General features: G+C 44.2%; 1 protein-coding gene across 4 annotated transcripts; it reads left to right on the forward strand.

Annotated features, from left to right (window-relative positions):
- The first annotated feature begins 167 nt into the window (after nucleotides 1-167).
- Nucleotides 168-9344, forward strand: LYPD4 (LY6/PLAUR domain containing 4). Of its 4 annotated transcripts, XM_006039871.4 has the most exons (6): nucleotides 168-299; nucleotides 1013-1087; nucleotides 7560-7705; nucleotides 7910-8053; nucleotides 8495-8821; nucleotides 9076-9344. In XM_006039871.4, the coding sequence occupies exons 3-6, from the start codon at nucleotides 7639-7641 to the stop codon at nucleotides 9276-9278; spliced, it is 741 nt and encodes a 246-aa protein (XP_006039933.3). In that variant the 5' UTR covers nucleotides 168-299; nucleotides 1013-1087; nucleotides 7560-7638; the 3' UTR covers nucleotides 9279-9344. The 4 variants fall into 4 exon arrangements, with proteins under 4 accessions (XP_006039933.3, XP_025124989.3, XP_025124987.3 ...); XM_025269204.3 differs by lacking the exon at nucleotides 7560-7705; XM_025269201.3 differs by lacking the exons at nucleotides 168-299; nucleotides 7560-7705 and having other exon boundaries at nucleotides 320-1087.
- The last annotated feature ends 14599 nt before the right edge of the window (nucleotides 9345-23943 follow it).

Genomic DNA, 23943 nt, shown 5'->3' on the forward strand with positions numbered 1-23943 from the left:
ATCCAGCCAATAGCGCGTCGAGTTGAGTCTCGCACTTGTCCCTTCTCCTTGTGATTTGCCTTCCCAAATTGTTCTTCCCCTTTTGGGAGAGATGGCCAATGGGGCGTCGAGTACCGCTTCCAGTACAAGGCTGGCCCCGCCCCCAGGAACTGCCGCCTGGCCCGCCCTCCCGCGAACGTTGACCTGGATGCATCGGCGCATGCGCAGTCTCGCTCTCTGGCCTGAGCTGCAACGCCCTGCCTCTAGAGCGTTTGGTAGCCAGGACTTGGCTTGAGCGGCTTTTCACTGCGTGGACGCCCGTGTGTTTTTTCACTTCCCTCCCACTTCCCCAACTCACGATCTACATTTCTCTTATGTTCCCCTACCTGTGATATCCTTGTTTCCCCTCTGGGTCCCACCTTCTAACGTTGTGGCCCTTTCCTTGTGTTTCTTATTGGCTGTGTCCATGCTGATTTCCCTAAATTTGACGTTTTCCTTCTCAGGAGTCTTTCTCTTTGCCTGTTCATCCTGCTGATTTTCGAAACCCTTTCTCCACATGCCTTATCCCCTCATAGTCTGTCCCCCTTCCCCTCCTATCCCCGTCTTTGGTTCCCGAGATACTTCTGTGATTTTTCTTTTTAACCTTCTCCCCCTCTGTGTTCATCTTCCTCCCGGATTTCACCCCATTCTCTGGCCTCCATTCTGTAATTGTAGCCTTCTCTGTGCGTCTCTATTAGACCCATCTCACGGTTTCCCCACCCCCATCCTCTGTGTTGTCCCCTTTTCTCTATGCATCCCGCCCTGTCTCCTTTTCTGTCTTTGAGCCTCTCAGATAGTCTCCTCGCCACCCCAGAACCCGATCTTTGTGCCTAACTTCTCATTTTTCTGCCACTCCCAATTGTGCTCTCTCTGCTGCTCATCCTCTGTCTCCCTGCAAGTTTCTGTTCCGTTAATTTGCTCCTCTTTCTCAGTGTGGTTTCTCTTGTAGGAATGGTGTCTCCTCTGACCGCTACTTCAACCCTTTTTCCTTTAGGGTTTTATTCCAGTCTTTTCTGGTTGTGTCCGTGCTTGTACCCAGATTGCTGGGGCCTGTGGTTTTGCATTCCAGGTAGGTGTGTGCCCTGTCCCCTGCTTGGTCCAACTCCTTTGATCCTTTGTCTGTCTTCATTCCCCCTTTCCATGTCCCATCTTTTCTGCTGGTCTTGGCTTCTTGGTTTGCTGCAGATTTCTGGGTTACGCATCCTCTGTGTCAGGTATTCTGGTCAGAAAAGTGTGGCAGAAGTGACCTCTATCTGGACTGCTGTGCAGGGGAGCAGAACTAGACAAAATTGGAAAGGTTGTTTGGGGCCTGTCTGAGGGATGAAGGGTGGCTTGTGTGTGGGAGGCTTGAATGCCAGCTTAAGAGATTGACCTTGATCTTTTAGATAGTGGAGAGAGAGAGATGGGGGAGCAGGGGGGCAACATTTTGGAGAGCTTAGCACTTGCCTGGCACTTTATGCTAATAATCTTAATAATAAGTCTATGAGATATATTTTTAATATGTTTTATGAATGAGTTCAATAAGAGGCACAAGATCACACAGCTAGTCAGTGGAGAGGTAAAGATTCCAACCTTGGTCTGTCTTTGAGTTCAAAGTCTTAAGAACTTTGTACTACCTACAGCGTTTTATTAATTTCCAGTAATCCCCACTTTCCCACTTTTATTCCCTAACTGTCCCACAGGTGCTCATTTCAGATGGCACATGCATATCTCTTTTAGTCTGTGTGTGTTCGTGGCAAGATGTGCAGTGTTTTATATGCATGATGTTTTTAACTTATGCAAGTGAGATTGTTTATTATTAAAAATAATCAGCACAGTGTTTATATGATCCATCCATGTGCATGTGATGTGTACAGCTAACCAGTTGCTTCTAACTAGTGCATGATATTCCATGGTATGCATCCCCTGTGTGTTACATGTTCACTTGGTCTCAGGGAGGGATGCCCATGTTGCCTTCAGCTCACTATCCCCACCATACTGCCACATCCTTTTATGTGTTCATTTGTAGTTGAAGGTGGAAATCCCTGTTTTGTGTACCTAGGATATACCAGAAATAGCTATTCGTAAACCTAATTTCATACTGTTCATGGGGTTCTCAAGGCAAGAATACTGAAGTGGTTTGCCATTCCCTTCTCTAGTGAACCCTGATAGCTCAGTTGGTAAAGAATCCGCCTGCAATGCAGGAGACCCCAGTTCGATTCCTGGGTCGGGAAGATCCCCTGGAGAAGGGAAAGGCTACCCACTCCAGTATTCTGGCCTAGAGAATTCCATGGACGGTCCATGGAGTCACAAAGAGTTGGACACGACTGGGCCACTTTCAGTTTCTCCAGTGAACCACATTCTGTCAGACCTCTCCACCATGACCCATCTGTCTTGGATGGCCTCACAAGGCATGGCTTAGTTTCATTGAGTTAGACAATGCTGTGGTTCATGTGATCAGATTGGCTAGTTTTCTGTGATTGTGGTTTCAGTGTGTCTGCCCTCTGATGCCCTCTCGCAACACCTACCAATCTTACTTGGGTTTCTCTTACCTTGGACGTGGGGTATCTCTTCACGGTTGCTCCAGCAAACACAGCCATTGTTCCTTAACTTGGACGAGGGGTATCTCCTCACCGTCATCACTCCTGACCTTGTACATGGAGTAGCTCCTCTTGGCCCTATTGTGCCTGCACAGCTGCCGCTCAAGGCAAAATGATAGGATACTGAAAGAGGAACTCCGCAGGTCAGTAGGTGCCCAATATGCTACTGGAGATCAGTGGAGAAATAACTCCAGAAAGAATGAAGGGATGGAGCCAAAGCAAAAAAAACACCCAGTTGTGGATGTGACTGGTGATGGAAGCAAGGTCCGATGCTGTAAAGAGCAATATTGCATAGGAATCTGGAATATTAGGTCCATGAATCAAGGCAAATTGGAAGTGGTCAAACAGGAGATGGCAAGAATGAATGTCAACATTCTAGGAATCAGCAAAGTAAGATGGACTGGAATGGGTGAATTTAACTTAGATGATCATTATATCTACAACTGTGGGCAGGAGTCCCTTTGAAGAAATGGAGTAGCCATCATGGTCAACAAAAGAGTTCAAAATGCAGTACTTGGATGCAATCTCAAAACGAAAGAATGATCTCTGTTCATTTCCAAGGCAAACCATTCAATATCATGGTAATCCAAGCCTATGCCCCAAGCAGTAACACTGAAGAAGATGAAGTTGAATAGTTCCATGAAGACCTCCAAGACCTGGAGGTCTTCATGGAACCTGCCTGATAAACTATGGACGGAGGTTCGTGGCATTGTACAGGAGACAGGGATCAAGACCATCCCCATGGAAAAGAAATGCAAAAAAGCAAAATGGCTGTCTGAGGAGCCCTTACAAAAAGCTGTGAAAAGAAGAGAAGCGAAAAGCAAAGGAGAAAAGGAAAGATATAAGCATCTGAATGCAGAGTTCCAAAGAATAGCAAGGAGAGATAAGAAAGCCTTCCTCAGCGATCAATGCAAAGAAATAGAGGAAAACAACAGAATGGGAAAGACTAGAGATCTCTTCGAGAAAATTAGAGATACCAAGGGAACAATTCAGCAAAGATGGGCTCAATAAAGGACAGAAATGGTATGGACCTAACAGAAGCAGAAGATATTAAGAAGAAGTGGCAAGAATACACAGAAGAACTGTACAAAAAAGATCTTCACGACTAAGATAATCACGATGGTGTGATCACACACCTAGAGCCAGACATTCTGGAATGTGAAGTCAAGTGGGCCTTAGAAAGCATCACTACAAACAAAGCTAGTGGAGGTGATGGAATTCCAGTTGAGCTATTTCAAATCCTGAAAGATGATGCTGTGAAAGTGCTGCACTCAATATGCCAGCAAATTTGGAAAACTTAGCAGTGGCCATAGGACTGGAAAAGGTCAGTTTTCTTTTCAATCCCAAAGAAAGGCAATGCCAAAGAATGCTCAAACTACCGCACAATTGCACTCATCTCACATACTAGTAAAGTAATGCTCAAAATTCTCCAAGTCAGGCTTCAGCAATACATGAACCGTGAACTTCCAGATGTTCAAGCTGGTTTTAGAAAAGGCAGAGGAATCGGAGATCAAATTGCCAACATCTGCTGGATCATCAAAAAAGCAAGAGAGTTCCAGAAAAACATCTATTTCTGCTTTATTGACTATGCCAAAGCCTTTGTGTGGATCACTATCAACTGTGGAAAATTCTTCAAGAGATGGGAATACCAGACCACCTGACCTGTCTCTTGAGAAACCTATGTGCAGATCAGGAAGCAACAGTTAGAACTGGACATGGAACAACAGACTGGTTCCAAGTAGGAAAAGGAGTACGTCAAGGCTGTATATTGTCACCCTGCTTATTTAACTTCTATGAAGAATACATCATGAGAAACATTGGGCTGGAAGAAGCACAAGCTGGAATCAAGATTGCTGGGAGAAATACCAATAACCTCAGATATGCAGATGACACCACCCTTATGGCAGAAAGTGAAGAGGAACTTAAAAAGCCTCTTGATGAAAGGGAAAGAGGAGAGTGAAAAAGTTGGCTTAAAGGTCAACATTCAGAAAACTAAGATCATGGCATCTGGTCTCATCACTTCATGGGAAATAGATGGGGAAACAGTGGAAACAGTGTCAGACTTTATTTTTCTGGGCTCCAAAATCACTGCTGATGGTGACTGCAGCCATGAAATTAAAAGACCCTTACTCCTTGGAAGGAAAGTTATGACCAACCTAGATAGCATATTGGAGAAGGCAATGGCAACCTACTCCAGTACTCTTGGCCTGGAAAATCCCATGGGTAGAGGAGCCTGGTAGGCTGCAGTCCATGGGATCTCGAAGAGTCGGACACGACTGAGCGACTTCCCTTTCACTTTTCACTTTCATGCTTTGGAGAAGGAAATGGCAACCCATTCCAGTGTTCTTGCCTGGAGAATCCCAGGGATGGTGGAGCCTGGTAGGCTGCCGTCTCTGGGGTCGCACAGAGTCGGACACGACTCAAGCGACTTAGCAGCAGCAGCAGCAAATAGCGTATTAAAAAGCAGAGACATTACTTTGCCAACAAAGGTCCGTCTAGTCAAGGCTATGGTTTTTCCAGTGGTCATGTATGGATGTGAGAGTTGGACTGTGAAGAAAGCTGAGCGCTGAAGAATTGATGCTTTTGAACTGTGGTGTTGGAGAAGACTCTTGAGAGTCCCTTGGACTGCAAGGAGATCCAACCAGTCCATCCTAAAGGAGATCAGTTCTGGTTGTTCATTGGAAGGACTGATGTTGAAGCTGAAACTCCAATACTTTGGCCACCTCATGCGAAGAGTTGACTCATTGGAAAGGACTCTGATGCTGGGAAGAGTTGGGGGCAGGAGGAGAAGGGGATAACAGAGGATGAGTTGGCTGGATGGCATCACCGACTTGATGGACATGAGTTTGGGTAAACTTTGGGAGTTGGTGTTGGATAGGGAGGCCTGGCGTGCTGCGGTTCATGGGGTTGCAAAGAGTCGGACACGACTGAGTGACTGAACTGAACTGAACTGAAAACTAATTTGGCTAAGTATTGCCAGACTTCTTACAATGAATGATACTTTGGGCTTGAGACACTGATCAGAACCCTTGGCGCCTCCATTCTTCAGGGTCCAGAAGAGGACCCTTTCCCTGGCCACAACTACCCCATAAGCACCAATGCACAAGGGCCTCTCCAGCCCCATAGTTCTACCAACATTCATATTTTTCCAGCTTTCTGATCTCTTGTCGGTCTGGTAGATGCTCATTTGAATACACTGAATTTCTATGATTATTGTTGAGCACGAGTGTTTCTTCATGTGCTTGTTAGCCTTTCTGGTTTGCTTTTCTGAGAATTGAGAATTGCCTCTTCAAATACTTGGCCTATTTCCCTACTGAAATTTCTCTCTTGTTCTTAACAATTTGCCTGAGATCCTTGCCCATTCTTATTGGCTTAAGACTTTGCATACACTTTTATGACCATTTTGGCATTTCATATTATTTTAGAAATTTATCCACTTATGAGGTGGATATATTTCAAATTTGTAAGTGTAGACTTGTTTTTTAAATACATATTTTAAGAAATTAATTTTTGGTTGCATTGGGTCTTCATTGCGACATGAGGTTTCTTTGTTTTGTGACTTCTCTCTAGTTGTAGTGCTTGGGCTCTAGAGTGCATGGGCTCAGTAGCTCTGCAGCATGTGGGGTCTTAGTTCCCTAGCCAGAGATCAAACCTATGTCTTCTGTATTGGAAGGCAGATTCTCAACCACTGGACCACCAGGGAAGTCCCAAATGTGGAGTTGTTAATGACAGTTTTATTATTCTTAGGACGTATGATGTCTTTCAGTTCCTATTTTTCATTCTGCATTTTATTTGTATCTTCTCTCTTTTTTTTTCTTGAGTAGATTTGCTGGAGGATTATCTTAGTAATAGTGTCAAAGAATGAATGTTAGTTTTTTGTAAATAGTTTTTGTAATCAATTTCATTGATTTCTGGTCATCATTTTGTTGCTTTGTTGTCCCTTGTATAACTTCTTGAGTTAATTCATAAGCATATTTTATAATTCTTATTGTTTCTTTATAAATGTACTTAAATTATAAATTTACTTCTAAATATTGATTTAGAAATCATTGTCCAATTAAAAAAAACTTTGATTGTGAAATGATTATTAGCTCACAAGAAGTTGCAAAAATTGTGTATAGAATCCCTAAAACCCTTCTTCTGGTTCCCCATAGGGACATTCTGTATGACTGTAGTAAATGAGCAGGAAATTAACATTGGTACAGTACTCTTGGGGCTTCTCTGGTTGCTCAGTGGTAAACAATCCTGCCGCAATGCAGGACATGTGGGTTTGATCCCTGGGTTGGGAAGATCCCTTGGAGAAGGAAATGGCAACCTCTGGTATTCTTGCCCGAGAAATCCCACTGACTCCTCCCCCAGAGGAGCCTGGGAGGGCTACAGTCCATCAGTTTAGTTCAGTTCAGTCAGTCACTCGATCGTGTCTGACTCTTTGCGACCCCATGGACTGCAGCACACCAGGCTTCCCTGTCCATCTATAGTCCATAGAGTTGCAAAAGAATCTGACATGACTGAGTGACTAAACAACAACAACACTTTTAACTAAATTACAGACCTTATTCAGTTTTCTTCAGATTTTACACGCACATGTGTGTGTGTATGTGACATGTAGCATGTTTGCTATTATTCAGTACTAAATACGTCCTCATTTCTTTTTCTAAGTTAGGGGTTACTGAGTAATACATCAGTTGACTGTCACGCATTTGTTGTTCTGATCTCATTGTCTCTAGATGGAGAACAGCCTATATAAATAGTGACCCCTTGAATAAGCCACCTTTCTCTGCTCAGCACCATTTCCAATGGCAGAAACTAAGCGGGAGAGTGAGAGTCAGGATTTGAGAAGCTCACGGAGTGGGTTCAGGTTAGGTTGGAGGAAAGACCATGGAGATGAAGACCTGTGTCCCAGAAAGTCTCAGGGAGCCTATGTCACAGGAACTGATAATCAACTTTCTGCTTCATAAACAGTGATCTAGAGGCCAACAAGAACGGAATTTGAGACCTAGATTGAAATTGGTTCCAGAATCCAGGACCCAAACACAGGACCATGGGACCCCAGCATCTCAGCCCCATGCAACTGCTCTGTCTCCTGGGGGCCATTTCCTCTCTGCCTTGTATGTCCTGTGGGGCTGGATGCTTCAGGACCCTCTTGGCTGGGGAGGATGGGGGGCCTGGATTCCTGTCACTGGGGGAGGGAAAGCTGCCTATCTGGGTCCCTCAGGGGACAAGATCTGTGGAGGCTGAGCTCTTGATTTGCAGCTCAAGGGTTGAGAAGGCAATGTGAGGAGCAGTTGACCAGATAAAGATTCTCTCTTTAGGGGCTGAAGCTCTTCTGTGCTATGAAGCAACATCTTCACTCTTCAGAGCTGTAGGTCTCCATAGGTGGCAATGGTTTCTGTTGAGGAGCATGGTGTGCAAACTGAATGAGGGCTGTGAGGAGACGCTGGTGTTCATCGAGGCAGGTGGGCGGGGGTGACTTTGCTGCATTGTTTTGGCTTGGTCTTCTGACCCCTACTTCCCTTCCCAGCACCCAGGGACTCTGGACTTCAGTTCCAGATATTTATCTTTGGGAACAACATCCAGACACCAGCAGGAGAGGGGCAGGACCCAGCTGGTTGCACTGTGGGCTGGATAAGAGGGCAGAATGGAGGTGGGAGAGAAGACAAGTTTGGGACACACGGGAGAGAGGAGCAGACGGGCTCCTCCTGTGGAGAGAGGGGTGAGGAGAGGCAGATAAAACCTGGGAGGTTTGAGCAGCGAGTAGACAGTAGGGGAGACACATAGCTGGTGGTGGGACAGAGTGAACAGCAAGGGCAGGGTGGGGTGGGGTGGGGTGGGGTGGGAGTTTGGACTGGGTGTGGCCAACGACACTGATCAGAGCTCTCCAATCTTCTGCTCTGCAGGGACCAGAAAGGGAATCCTGGGTTTTAAAGGCTGCAGCCCAGCCTCATCTTACCCCCCGCAAGTCTCCTACCTGGTTTCGCCACCTGGATTGTCCATCGCCTCCTATAGCCGGGTCTGCCGGACCTATCTGTGCAATAACCTCACCAACATGAATGCTATATTGCACCTCAAGGCCAGGACTCCCAAGACTTTAAAATCTTCTTCCCACAGTTGCCCAACTTGTGTGGGCGAGCACTCTAAGAGCTGCCTCCCAAATTTTGTCTCCAGTGAGTCTTGCCCCAGAGACGCTACCAAGTGTTACAGTTCCACAGTGAAATTCCAGGCAGGTGAGAGGACACAGACTTTCTCTCTCAGATGCCTGCTCCATGCCTGCTGCCTCTCCATCCCTGAGGGAGGCGGGTGGGGCTTGGAGAGGTGCTGGGGGTCGTGGTACAGAATTCTAAGGAGAACAGGGGAAGGTGCCTGATGCCGAGTCTTTGGGGGGTGAGCAGGTGTCCTGGTTGGTGAGGGGTGTCTGGAAGGAGGGGCAGGGCGCTTGCATTTTGAAAGTGTCCCTGACTGCCCCCTCTCTTCCTTGCAGGGTTTCTTAATACCACCTTCCTCCTCATGGGCTGTGCTCGTGAACATACCAGCGTTTTAGCCCATTTTCACCATATTGGGAGCATCAGAGTGACTGAGGTCATCAACATCGTAGAAAAGGCCCTGTTTACTGGTGCAGGGACCCCTTGTCGGAGTCCTTCTTGGGGCATCCTTTTAGGCCTCCTGTTTGCCTTCAAGGGCTGAGGATCTAGCTGGACCAGACCAACACCCCTCCCTTTTCACAGAGCCAAATAAAGTTACAGAGTTGCATTTCTGCCTTGTCTTGTGGGCCATGAGGGTTGTGGGGTTGTGAAAGAGCCGAAGAGGAGGGGGGCAGGCAGAGGGGAGGGACAGGCAAAGTGCAGTCCTCACTGTGAAGTGAGCAGGGTGCTCCGGGAGGAGGATCATTGGCCAAGTGACAGAATCATGGCCAGCGTGCTGGAGGAACCCAAACGCTCCCCTTTTCCTCCTGGGAGCATTAGTTCTAGTTTGGGTTCAGCCATTGACTTTGAGGTCCTGGCCAAATCTCTATTCTCTGGGCCTCCATTTCCTCCACTTTAAAATCAAGGCTTGGGACCTCCCTGGCAGTCCAATGGCTGAGACGCTGTGTTCACAATGCAGAGGCCTGGCTTTGATTCCTGATCGGGGAACTGGATTCCACAGGCCGCAACTAAGAGTTCACATGTTGCTACTGAAGATCCCACAAGCCGCAATGAAAACTGAGGATCTAGAGTGCTGCAACTGAACCGGTGCAGCCAGATAAGTATTTAGAACGAAGGCCTTGTAGGGAAGTCATAGGATTATAGATTCAATTTGAGTAACGTGTAAAACCACATATTTAATGATAAAGGGCCTTTGACTTAAGATGGCCAAGGACTTCCTGGTGGTCCAGTGGCTAAGACCCTATGCTCCCAATGCAGGGCCTGGGTTCAATCCTTGGTCAGGGAACTAGATCCCACAGGCCACAACTAAGACTGGATGCAGCCAAATAAATATTTTTTTTTTTAAGGAAATATCATTTTTAAAAAAGGGACTTAATCCACCTAGCAATGCAGGGGACATGGGTTCAATCCCTGGTGGGGGAACTAAGATTCCCACAGGCCAGGAAGCACCTAAGCCCACATGCCACAACTATTGCCCACGAGCTCCGGAGCTTGTGTGCCACAACTAAGATTGGAGGGGTGTGTGCTGCTAAGTGGCTTCAGTCGTGTCCAACTCTGGACACATGGACTGTAGCCTGCCAGACTAGCTGTCCTTGGGATTCCCCAGGCAAGGATACTGGAGTGGATTGCCATTTCCTTCTCCAGGGGATCTTCCTGATCCAGGGATAGAACACACATCTCCTGCATTGGCAGCTGGCAGATTCTTTACCGCTGAGACATCAGGGAAGCCACTCAGCGGCTCTTTACTGCTGAGCCATCACTGACGCAATGGACATGAACTTGGGCAAACTTTGGGAGATGGTGAGGGGCAGAGAGGTCTGGCATGCAGCAGCCCATGGGGTCACAAAGAGTCGGACATGACTGGGTGACTGAACAACACCACCAGGGAAGACCTGAGGCAGCCAGATAAATATACATTTAAATATTAAAAAAAGATAGACATAGCATGGATATCAATTTATTATAGAGAGAATTTTAAGAGTTTCATTTTTCTGATATTAAAAGTGACTTAAAGACTTGTTTCCATTAAAGACAATAAAATGAAGTCTTTATGAATTCAAACTGCAGCTTTCAGGGTGATTTTTAAATACAATCTATTTGGTATGTGTCAGATATTGTGTTAGTGTATGCTAGGGTTTCTTTTTTCTTTTGATGCAAAAAATTTATTAAAATGGACTTGTATACAAAGGCTGTGTGGGACATGGGTGAGATATGTTTTGAGCCAGTTAAACTCATGCTGCAAGGTCACTTTTTTCCAGTTTTAGTGAGATGTAATTGACAAAATTGCAATATATTTAAAGTGTGCAACATGAAGATTTGATATACATATATATCGTAAAAGGACTCCTACCATTGTGTAAACTAACACATTTATTTACCACCTTATATATGTACCTTTTTTTCTTTTTCTGGTGCGAACACAAGTTCTGCTCTCTTGTGTGCATACATGCTAAGTTGCTTCAGTCATGTCCAAGTCTTTGTGATTCTATGGACTGTAACCTGCCAGGTTCCTCTGTCTATGGGATTCTCCAGGCAAGAGTACTGGAGTGGGTTGCCATGCCCTCCTCCAGCAGATCGTCCCGGCCCAGGGATCGAACCTATGTCTCTTATGTCTCTTGTTTTGGCAGATGGGTTCTTTACCACTAGCACCACCTGGGAAGCCCCTCTATTCTCTTAGCAAACTGCAATTATACAATACAGTATTATCAGCAATAGTCAACATATTATACATTAGATCCTCAGACCCTATTCATCGTATAACTGAAACTTTGTATTCTTTTACCAACTTTTCCCTATTTCCTCCAACCCTAGCCCATGGCAACCACTTTTTGAATCTCTGTTTCTACAAGTTCAACTATTTTTAGAATTTCACAAGTGATATCATGCAGTATTTTTTTGTTGTTGTTGCCTTTTTTCTTTTTAAATTGAAGTAAAGTTGGTTTACAATCTTGTGTTAGTTACTGCTGTACAGCAAAGTGATGTACTTACGCATAGCTTCTCGGGTGGCTCTAGTGGTAAAGAACCCACCTGCCAGTGCAAGAGAGCTAAGAGACACGGGTTCGATCCCTGGGTTGGAAAGATGCCCTGAGGAGGAAATGGCAACCCACTCCAGTATTCTTGCCTAGAGAATCCTATGGACAGAGGGGCCTGGCAGGCTACAGACTACAGTCCATGGGGTCACATAGAGTTGGACGTGACTGAAGCGACTTAGCACACACACATATGCATATATATATATATATATATATATATATATATATATATACATCTATATATGTTCTTTTAAAAATATTCTTTTCCATTTGGTCTATCATAGGATATTGAATATGGGTCTGTGTTCTATATAGTAGGACCTTGTAGTTTATCTATTCTGTATATTAAAGTTTACATCAGCTAACCCCAACCTCCCACGCCATTCCTCCCCTAACCCCTTCCCCATCAGCAACCACCAGTCTGTTATCTATATTCTGTTTCATAGATAGGTTCATCTGTGTCATGTTTTAGCTTCCACATAAAAGTGATACCATTTGTCTTCCTCTTTCTAATTTACTTCACTTAGTCTGCTAATTTCTGGTTGCATCCACATTGCTGCAGATGGCATTATTTCATTCTTTTTTTGTGGCTGAGGAGTATTCCACTGTATATATGTATCACTCTGCTGTGCTGTGCTAAGTCGCTTCAGTCATGTCCTATTCTTTTTGATCCCATGAACTGTAGCCCACCAGGCTCCTCTTTCCATGAGATTCTCCAGGCAAGAATACTGGAGTGGGTTGCCATACCCTCCTCCAAGGAACTTCCTGAGCCAGGGATCAAACCTGCGTCTCCTACGATGTCTCCTGCATTCACAGGTGGGTTCTTTACCTCTAGCGCCACCATTTTTATCCATTTATCTTTGATGGACATTTAGCTTGTTTCCATGTCCTGGCTATTGTAAATAGTGCTGGTATGAACATAGGGGTACATTTATCTTTTTGAATTAGAGTTTTATCTGAGGCTAGGGTTTTAAATACAGGATCTCATTCAACTCTCACAAGAGCCCAGTGAGATCGGTTTTATCCCCATTTTGCAAAGAAGAAACTGGCTCTGGAAGGTTAAATGACCTGTGCAGCGTAGAATCCTTCTTGCCTCCTGTGAAGATCTCTGTCCCTACTGAGGGGATTTTGTTGAGACACTCGGAGATCTGGGAAGACTTCCTCTGCCAACTAGTTGCTTTTTTGTGTGTGCTAGCTGTCAGATAAGAAGAAAGAGTGCTGGGGGTGGCTAGTTCTCACCTAAGGTTCAGGTTGTAGGCTCCTAGGAGAGGACCATGTAACTTTCCTTTCTGGCCATAAGGGGGCGGCAGATACACCAGACCCTGCAACTTCGGGCCTTCAAAATAGGGTTTTGTAGATGAGGAAGGGGGTGTCCGAGGAAGCTGAGTGGTAAAGAGTCCATCTGCAATGCTGGAGACACAGGAGATGCAGACTCGATTCCTGGGTCAGATAGATCCCCTGGAGGAGGAAATGGCAACCTGCTCTAGTATTCTTGCCTGGAAAATTCCATAGATGGAGTCTGGACGGAGTCTGGAGGGGCTGCCGTCCATGGGGTCGCAGACGTGACTGAGCACAGGTAAGGAATAGTGATGGGAGACTCTGTGCTAGGCTATTTACCTGTGGAATCTCAGTTTAACTCTCTGCACTCTGTTATGAGGTGGGAGGTAGACACTAAGGGTACTTTTACTGTTCAGTTGCCCAGTCGTATCCGATTTGCGATCCCATAGATGGCACTCCAGGCTTCCCTGTCCATCACCAGTTCCCTGAGATTGCTCAAAATCATGTCCATCGAGTCAGTGATGTCATCCAACGATCTCATCCTCTGTCGACCCCTTCTCCTGCCTTCAATCTTTCCCAGCATCAGGGTCTTTTCAAATGAGTCAGTTCTTCACATCAGGTGGCCAATGTATTGGAGTTTCAGCTTCAGCATCAGCCCTTCCAATGAATATTCAGGACTGATCTCCTTTAGGATGGACTGGTTGGATCTCCTTGCAGTCCGAGGGACTCTCAAGAGTCTTCTCCAACACCACAGTTCAAAAGCATCAGTTCTTTGACGCTCAGTTTTCTTTATAGTCCAACTCTCACATTCATACATGACTACTGGAAAAACCACAGCTTTGACTAGATGGACCTTTGTTGGCAAAGTAATGTCTCTGCTTTTTAATATGCTGTCTAGGTTGGACACTTGCTCTTTGAAGGAGCAAGTGTCTTTTAATTTCCTGGCTGCAGTCACCATCAGCAGTGATTTTAGAGCCCCCCCAGAATAAATCTGTCACTGTTTCCATTGTTTCCCCATCTATTTTCCATGAAGTGATGGGACCAGATGCTATGATCTTAGTTTTCTGAATGTTGAGCTTTAAGCCAACTTTTTCACTCTCCTCTTTCACTTTCACTGAGAGACTTTTTAGTTCTTCTTTGCTTTCTGCCATAAGGGTGGTGTCATCTGCATATCTGAGGTTACTGATATTTCTCCTGGCAATCTTGATTCCAGCTTGTGTTTCATCCAGCCCAGCATTTCACATGATATACTCTGCATATAAGTTAAATAAGCAGGGTGACAATATACAATCTTGACATACTCCTTTCCTGATTTGGAACCAGTCTGTTGTTCCATGTCCGGTTCTAAATATTGCTTCTTGACCTGCATACAGATTTCTCAGGAGGGAGGTCAGGTGGTCTGGTATTCCCATCTCTTTAAGAATTTTCTGGTTTGTTGTGATCCACACAGTGAAAGACTTCGGCATTAAGCATTTACTGTGCCTTACCTCATTCATTCTTAGTACAATACTATGAAGAAGATATTGTCACTTCTGTGTTTCCATTTTGCAGTGGAAAAAATAGGTTTAACTACCTGAGGCTTCAAATCCTACCTCTGTTAATGACTTGGACAAGTGAGGTCTGAAGTGCCTGCCATTGACCTCAGAAGTTGGACTGTCACGAGGACCTTGATTACTATGAATGAGTTTTAGAAGGGTGGTTGGGGAGCCAAAGGAGGTCATAGGAAGTGGGTCAGGTCTGAATGGAGACCAGAGAGAGCCTGTGGCAAGAGGCTGTGAGGTGAAATTTATCACTGGGCTTCTCCTAGTCTGTACTTCTGACCAGCTGAGCTAGTAGATCATTTTAGAGGGCTGAGCCAGGGCGTGGGTGGGCCAAGGCATATGTGTGTATATTCCCTCTCTCTTTTTAAAAATGATTTTATTTTGGGCTGTGCTGGGTCTTGTTGCTGCCCAGGATTTTCTCTAGCTGTGGTGAGCAGGGGCTGCTCTCTTGTTGCAGAGCATGGGCTCTAGGGTTGGCAGGCTTCCGTTGTTGCAGCAAGCAGGCTCAGGAGTTGCAGCTCCTGGGCTCTAGAGCACAGGCTCAGTAGTTGTGGCTCACGGGCTTAGTTGCTCTGTGGCCTGTGAGATCTTCCTGGACCAGGGATTGAACCTATGTCTCCTGCACTGGCAGGCAGATTCTTTACCACTGAGCCACTGGGGAAACCCCCGTAGATTCTCTTATCTCATTAGCCAAGGGACTTGAAAACATCAATAACCTTCAAAGGGGACTGGTGAGTCAAAAGCATGGTATCTTAGGTGGATGGGAGGCGCCAATCACGATGTGAGAGATGGGACATATTTACCATGTACAGAAGATTATATGTAACAAGACAACTGGCCATGGAGTGCAATTTAATGAACCCCACAAACATACCACTCAACCTAAGAAATAGGCTATCAAGAGGAACTTGAATCTTACCTATATATTGCTTAAGGCAATGGCATCCCACTCCAGTACTCTTGCCTGGACATTCCCATGGGCGGAGGAGCCTGGTAGGCTGCAGTCCATGGGGCCGCTAAGAGTTGGACATGACTGAGAGACTTCACTTTCACTTTTCACTTTCATGTATTGGAGAAGGAAATGGCAACCCACTCCAGTGTTCTTGCCTGGAGAATCCCAGGGACGGGGGAGCCTAGTGGGCTGCAGTCTATAGGGTCGCACAGAGTCGGACACGACTGAAGCGACTTAGCAGCAGCAGCAGCATCACATCTCTTTGCCTTCTCTCACGAAGTAACCACTACCCTACATTTTACTTGGCTTGGGTTTTTGTATACTTTGATCATATATGCATAATATATATTCATTTTAAAATATTTATTTAGTTTTTAGCTGCACTGGGTCTTCGTTGCTGTGTGAGGGCTTTCTCTAGTTGCCACAAGCAGGGGCCACTGTCTAATTGTGGTGTGCAGGCTTCTCATTGCAGTGGCTTCTCTTGTTGCGGAGCAAGGGCTGTAGGGTGCTGAGGCTCAGTAGTTGTGGCTCACAGGCACAGAGCATGGGCACAGCCTTAGCTGCCCGGTAGTGTGTGGAATATTCTCGGAGCAGGGACTGAACCTATGTCTCCTGCATTGGCAGATGGATTCTTAACCACTGGAGCACCAAGGAAGTTCAAGAATAATATATTTAAACAGTAAGTGTTGTTAGAATTGTTTCCTTTTGTAAAATGGTTTATTATATGTAGTTTTCTGGAACTTTAAATAATGCGTATATCTAATATTCATCCATGTTCCAGTGTGTGGTTTTGTTCCTGCATCTTCACTGACGTATTATCTCCTGTTGTGCTATTTGTATCACGATACAGTCCTTGTCAGTTATGCTTGGACTTCCCCTCTCCCCGCCCTCCCAGTCTGGGGACGCTTATTGCTGCTATGAGTGTTCTTGTACGTGTCCCCTAGTGCTTATGTGTAAGAGTTTCTCCTGGGTGTACAACCAGGTATGGAAACGCTGGGCTGTAGGTTTGTTTGGCTTTGGAAAATAATGCCAAATTGTTTTCCAAAGTGTTTGTAGCAATTATACATTACTGGTAGAGAGTAAAGAATTCTTGTTCATTCACGTGACCTCCGATTTTTCCAACTTTAAAACTTTTGCCAATCTGGTGGACGTAAAATGGCATCTCATTGTGGTCTGAATTTATATCTCCCTGATTACTAAGCTTTTATTGTTCAGATGGACTGCAGCATGCCAGGCTTCCCGGTCCCTCACTGTCTCCCTGAGTTTGCTCAAATTCATGTCCATTGAGTCAGTGATGCCATCCAACCATCTCATCCTCTGTCATCCCCTTCTCCTCCTGCCCTCAATCTTTCCCAGCATCAGGGTCTTTTCCAATGACTTGGCTCTTCACATCAGGTGGCCAAAGTATCAGAGCTTCAGCTTCAGCATCAGTCCTTCTAATGAATATTCAGGGCTAATTTCCTTTAGGATTGACTGGTTTGATCTCCTTGCTGTCTAAGGGACTCTCAAGTAGGTTGAGCATTTTTTCAGCTGTGTATTGCCTGTGCTTCATCTGTAAAATGCCTATTTATTTTATTTTTTTGGTTTCTTTTTCTATACGTTTGTTTAACTTTTTCTTCTGGATACATAGGATTTCCTTAGGTATGCATATATCTTATGTACTAATTCTGTGTTAGTCAGATGATTTGTCTTTATATCTTATGGTCTCTTTTGAAGAAAAGGATTTTAATGTTTAACTTATCAACCTTCCAGTTTTATGGTGATTCTTTTTGTGCTTTGCTTAAGAGATCCTTCTTGGTGATTCCCCAGTGGTCCATTGGTTAGGACTCAGTGCTTTCACTGCCAGGACCTGGGTTCAATCCCTGGTCAGGGAACTAAGATCCTGTAAGACACACAGTGGGATCACACCCCCCCCCCCAAAAAAAAAACCACAAAAATAAAGGCTGCATGCTTAATATGACAGTAAGGCCCTTGACAGTCTGATTCCATTCATGTCTCAGACTGTCTTCCACAATAAGACACATTGTATTATTAACTGTCTCATTATGAAATAACATTTTAAAAAAAGAGATTCTTATTTATCCCAGAATCCAAAAAATGCTCTCCTTTGTTTCCTCCAAAAAAGTAAGTTTGGATTTTTGCATTTATGTTCTTAATTTATTTAGAATTGATTTTTGTGTGTCTTTAACATATTTTCATATAGACAATTAATTGCTCAGCTCCTTTTATTGAATAATTCCTTCTTTCCCCATTTATCTGCAATGGCATCTTGGTTGTATTTCAAAGTTTCATATTTGTGTGAGTCTATTTCTGGAATTCCTATCTTCCCACCGATCAATTTATCTACTTTTGTGCCAACAGTTCACTGTATTATTTTTATAGCTTTTTAATAAGTCGTTTTACCTGATAAGGCAAGTCATTCCCTCTCCCCACTTGTTCTTCATCTTCAGGAGAACCTTGGTTATTCTTGGACTTTTTGTACTTCCGTGTACATTTGGACCAACTTGTCAAGTTCCAAGGAATTCTTGTTGGGATTTTGGTTGGAATTTCATTGACTAACTGCTAATTTAGGGGAGAGTCTATATATTTACGAAGCTGAACCCTTCTATCCATGAACATGGGACATCTCTTTATTTAGGTCTTAATATTTTTCAGGGAAGCTTAAAATTTTTTGCATTAGGATCTTGCACATATTTTGTTAATTTATTCCAAAATAATCTATAGTGTTTGTTATTATAAATGATGTAATTTTATTTTTTTTTCTTTGTGAAAAAATGGTTTTTATTTATTTATGGCTGTGCTGGGTCTTCATTGCTCCACACAGGCTCTCTCTAGTTGTGGTGAATGGTGGCTACTCTTTGTTGCAGTGTGTGGGCTTCTCAATGCAGTGCCTTCTTTTTTGCAGAGCACAGGTTCTAGGAACACAAGCTTCAGTAGTTGCAGCACACAGGCTTATTACTTGTGGTGCAGGGGCTCAGTTGCTCTGACATGTGGAATCCTCTCGGACTAGGGATCAAACTTGTGTCCCTTGCATTGGCAGGAGGATTCTTATCCACTGTACCATCAGGGAAGTCCTAGGGTGGCATTTTTATCTTTTTGAGGGTTGTGCTCTCTAGCTTCAGGGGAAAATAGTATTTCAAATCTGGAGAATGGGAAGATCATTCCATGCTGGAGGAACAACGGTGTGACTGCGGAACTACAAACAGCTCAGAGGTCAGACAGGTGGTGTAAGGAATGGTCCAACGTGGCACTTTCTTTGAATTATTTTGAAACTCTGGTAAAATAACTACACGACGAATTTCTGGGATCAAAAAAGTACTCCCTCACTCCCATGCATCTTCCCTCTCTTTTTTACTTTGGGATTATCAGACAGCTGCTGCTGCTGCTGCTAAGTCGCTTCAGTCGTGTCCGACTCTGTGCGACCCCATAGACGGTAGCCCATCAGGCTCTCCCACCCCTGGGATTCTCCAGGCAAGAATACTGGAGTAGGTTGCCATTTCCTTCTCTGGTGCATGAAAGTGAAAAGTCAAATGCTGTCATTTAAAAGTTACATTTTCTATTTGTTTCTAATGTGGAAATGCAATAAATTTTTGTACAGTGTATTGATCTTAAAGATAGACACTTTGCTAGACTATATTATTATTTCTAATAATTTGTTACAGGGTTTTGGGGAGAGGTTTCTGTGTAGATAAAAAGCTTCTGTGGATAATGACAGTCAATCTGTGCTGGTTGGGACATCCCAGCACAGCAGTGACAGTGCTGGGCATTCTTGTGTTGTTCTTGATTTTCAGTGTAATACTGCCATTTTTCTAGAAAACAATGTTGCTCTGTCTTGTTTGCTTGCTTTTTTGAGGAGATAGATTAAAAAAAATTTTTTCCAGCCTTTTTGAGATATAAGGGACATCATGCCCAGTTGCTCAGTCATAGACGACTCTTTGCTACCCCATGGACTGTAGCCTGCCAGGCTCCTCTGTCCATGGGATTCACCAGGCAAGAATTCTGGAGTGGGTTGCCATTTCGTCCTCCAGGGGATCTTCCCAGACCAGGGATGGAAGCTGCATCTCTTGCGTCTCCTGCATTGGAAGGCGGATTCTTTACCACTGAGCCACCAGGGAAGCCCCATATGATGAACATGCAACACTTATTTAGGTTGTACACTGTGATGATTTGAAACACATGTGTACTGCAAAATGATTGCTACCATAGCATTAGCTAACACATCCATCTCATCACATAATTACCATTTCTTGTTTGTGGTGAGACCATTTAAAGTCTACTCTCTTAGCACTTTCAAGCATACAATACAGTTTTATTAACTATAATCAGCATGCTGTACATAAGATTCCTAGAACCTGTTTATTTTACCACTGGAAGTTTGTACTCTTTGAGCAACATTTCCTCATTTCCCCCACCCCTCAACTCCTGGTAATTACCATCCTACTTTCTGTTTCTATGCATTGGCTTTTTTTTTGTACTCCACATGTAAGTGATGTCATATAGCATGGGTCCCCCAAACTCTGAGATCTAATGCCTGATGTTGAGGTGGAATTGATGTAATAATAGAAATAACATGCACAAAAAATGTAATGTGTTTGAATCATTCTGAAATGATCCCCCAGCCCCCATCTGTGGAAAAATTGTCTTCCATGAAACCAGTCCCTGGTGGTAAAAAAGGTTGTGGCCACTGTTATATAGCATGTATTTTTGCCTGTCTGACTGATTTCAGTTAGCATAATGCCATCAAAGTCCATCCACCTTTCTTTTTTTCTCAAATGGAAAGCTTTTTTTCTTTTGCATAGCTGAATGATATTTCACCTTTCTGTCTCGCATCCTCTTTATATCTTCATCCAGTCATCCATTGATGGCCACTTAGCTTGTTTCCAAGTCTTGGCTATTGTGAATAATGCTGCAAAAAACACGAGAATGTAGATGTTGTTAAGTATTCTTAATCAGATTAAGGAGGTTCCCTTGTGTTCCTCGGAGAAGGCAATGGCACCCCACTCCAGTATTCTTGCCTGGACAATCCCATGGATGGAGGAGCCTGGTAGGCTGCAGTCCATGGGGTCGCTAGGAGTCAGACACGTCTGAGCAACTTCACTTTGACTTTTCACTTTCATGCATTGGAGAAGGAAATGGCAACCCACTCCAGTGTTCTTGCCTGGAGAATCCCAGGGATGGGGGAGCCCAGTGGGCTGCCGTCTATGGGGTCGCACAGAGTCGGACACAACTGAAGCGACTTAGCAGCTTGTGTTCCTAGTGCAATAGTTTACAAATATAAGCTGATGGCAGATATTATTAAGTTATTTTTCTATATCTATTGAGATAATCAGGAGTTTTCCCTTTGATATGTTTATATGGCACACAATGTAGATTTTTTAAAACGTTAAAAACTGATGTATTACATGCAAAGACATGTACAAGTCATAAGTGTATTGCTTAATAACTTCTAAAAAATTAGACACACCCATGTGTCTAGCAGTTAGATCAGGAAACAAAGCATTGCTTGCACCCTAGAAGCTCCTGCGCACTTCCATTTACAGATTTATAATGTTAAATAACCTTTACTTTTCTGGGGCCAACAAAGCTTAGTCATGGTGTGTCATCTGTTTTCACATACTGCTGGATTTGGTTTGCTAAAACCTTGTTTAGGATTTTTGCCTCTCTGTTAGTGTGACTGGCCTGACATTCTCCTTTTGGTTCTGGTTTTCATCTCAGAATGAGTTGGGAACTGTATCTCTTTTTCTATTCTGTGGAAGAATTTGATGTGTGAACAGAGTCCCAGAGCTTTTGGGGGCAATAATAAAAAGATTTAACTTTTGTACCACTGAAATACCAGAAGCAGAGGAAAAGAAAACATGGACTGAAAAAAAAAATTGAAACAATAATGGCTCACGAAGCTGAGTAAACTCAAAGTAGGATCAGTCTAAACAAATTCACACTAAGATACATAGTAAACTTGTGAAAACTGACGACAAAGGAAAAAATATCTTTACAACCTAGAGGTGTGGGTTGGGGAGGGAGGTGAGAGGGAGGATCAAGAGGGAGGGGACATAGGGATACCTATGGCTGATTCATGGCAGAAATCAATACAATACAGTAAAGCAGTTATCCTTCAATTTAAAAAAATCCAGAGAAACAACCCATTTCCTAATCAGGATTCTTTTTGGGGGGGGGTGGCACGAGGCATGGGGGATCTTAGTTCCCTGACTAGGGATTGAACCCCTGCCCCTTGCAGTGGAAACTTGGACTCTTAACCACTGGACCACCAGGGAAATCCCAGAAACTCTAATTTAAATGACAGTAGATTTTGTACCTGAAAATGTGGAAGGAAGTGGCGTATTTTTCAAGTGCTGAAAGGAAAGAACTGTCAACTAAGAATTCTACATCTGGCAAATTTATCCTTTGGGAATGAAAGGGCAATCATGAAATTCTCTGATGAAGGAAAACTATGAGGATTTGCTGCTAACTGACCTTTCAAAGACTGGCCAAAGAGAAGAATGTCCAGTTCATCCTCTTTCATTGCTTAGGCTTGGTATCATATCTAAACTCTAACCAAATGTAAAATAAAATAAAAATAATAAATAAAAATAAAGTAAATCCAACAGAGTATGTTCTCTGACAATAATACAGTCATGGTAGAAATCAGCAATAGAAAGACAACAAGAAAATCTCTGAAACATTTAGAAAATAAATAACATATTTCTGAATAATCTATGGCCAGAGATGAAGTCTCAAAAGAAATTAAAAAAAAAAGAATTGAATTAAATACTGAATTAGAAAACCTCCAACCACTTGTAGAATGCAGCTTACGTAATGCCGAGAAGGGTACTTATGCAACAAAATGCTTATATTAGCAAAGAGGAAACACCACCTCAAATTAATAATCTAAGATTCTATGACAAGAAACTAGAAAAATGACAGCAAAAAGAATCCAACTCAAAGCAGGAGAAAGAATTAATAAAAATAAGAGCACTCATGATTCTTACACTAGGTTCCATGAATGGATGGCTTGGACCTGAGCCACTGGGAAAGGCAGGGCTGAGTCTGGAGGATCAGATTTAGTTTTGTGAGTGTGAGGTAGATGGGAGCAAGAAGATGGGATGACTGTGAGGGTCCCAGTCTTTTCTCTTCATCTGGGGGTTGCAGGCAGATGGAACAGTTCTTTGGTGTTCTGCCCTGGGAAATATGTCTTCATGCTCCACTGTTCCTTTAGGAAAAATGTTTGCTCTGCTGGGAAGGACACCCGGCACAGGGCTCTCAGCCTGGAGGAGCTGGGCAAGTAGCCTAGAGCTCTGCTCAGCCTGCCGTCTGGGGAGCTCAGCTGGGGCTCAGGGAATAGAGCTCCAGGCTGGGTGCTCCAGGCTGGGTGCTCAGGTGGTGCTCCAGGCTGGGTGATGGATGGATGTGTTTCCAAGGTCAGGCACCAAGGTTCAGAAGGTTAATCATGAAACATTCCCTTAATGTTATAGGCAAGACAGTTGCCTGACTCTCAGGGGTGGGGAGATTCCCTGAGATGCCAGAGTTAAGTTCTCAGCCTCCCCAGGGCCATACTCTGGGTGCAGTGGTCAGCAGCAGTGTGGCAAGTTGTAGAAGATGTGCCAATAAGTACTGTCCAGACACGTGAAAAAGGCTCAAGACTTATAAATTAGAGCAAAGCAGGCTATCCCTTAAAAGTTCTGCCTCGTTGCATCTTTCTCATAGAAAGAATAGAAATGGGCTGGATTTCCAGTCGTTCCTTTTCATTGGGTCCTTTCTGTGCAGCCCCTGGGATGAGCACAGTGAAGACCCTGTCCATGGTGCTGACCAACACTAGCTACCCAAAGGAGCTGCATCTGCTTTCTTTACATTCTTAACACAGCGTTCTAACAAGGAAGAGGTGGAGAGGGCTTCAGAGAGTGTTGACTGGCTTCTGTCTCCATGGCTAATTGACAGTGAGGGTGCTGTGCACATCAAATCAGGAACTGACCCCACAGTCAGGAAGACCAATTCCAGATTGCCCATGAGTAGTGGTTTTGTAGCTCAGTCAGTAAAGAATCTGCCTGCAATGCAGGAGACCCAGGTTCAACTCCTGGGTTGGGAAGACCCCCTGGAGAAGGAAATGGCAACTCACTCCACTATTCTTGCCTGGAGAATCCCATGGACAGAGGAGCCTGGTAGGTTCCCAGTCCATGGGGTCGCAAGAGTCAGACACAACTGAGCAACTAGACCACTATAAGGAGTTTGCGGTGACAGAAGACAATGATGACAACCTTGAGAGATGTGACAGAGAGAACAACGGCCCCTCAAAGTTGACCACATACTTTTTAAAATTGTATTTATTTATCTGGCTGCACTGAGTCTTCGCTGTGACATGCAGGATCTTTTGTTGCTGTGCACACACTCTCTAGCTGTGGTTGTAGGTTC

The sequence above is a fragment of the Bubalus bubalis genome, chromosome 18, assembly GCF_019923935.1.
Source record: "Bubalus bubalis isolate 160015118507 breed Murrah chromosome 18, NDDB_SH_1, whole genome shotgun sequence".
Lineage (NCBI taxonomy): Eukaryota > Metazoa > Chordata > Mammalia > Artiodactyla > Bovidae > Bubalus > Bubalus bubalis.

Bases quoted from the DNA above. Each gene is read 5' to 3' on its own strand.
- LYPD4 (XM_025269201.3), top strand. From the start codon at position 970: ATGGTGTCTCCTCTGACCGCTACTTCAACCCTTTTTCCTTTAGGGTTT. The intron at 8,054-8,494 runs GTGGGCGGGGGT...TCTGCTCTGCAG, and splicing joins GCTGGTGTTCATCGAGGCAG to GGACCAGAAAGGGAATCCTG. The intron at 8,822-9,075 runs GTGAGAGGACAC...TCTTCCTTGCAG, and splicing joins CACAGTGAAATTCCAGGCAG to GGTTTCTTAATACCACCTTC.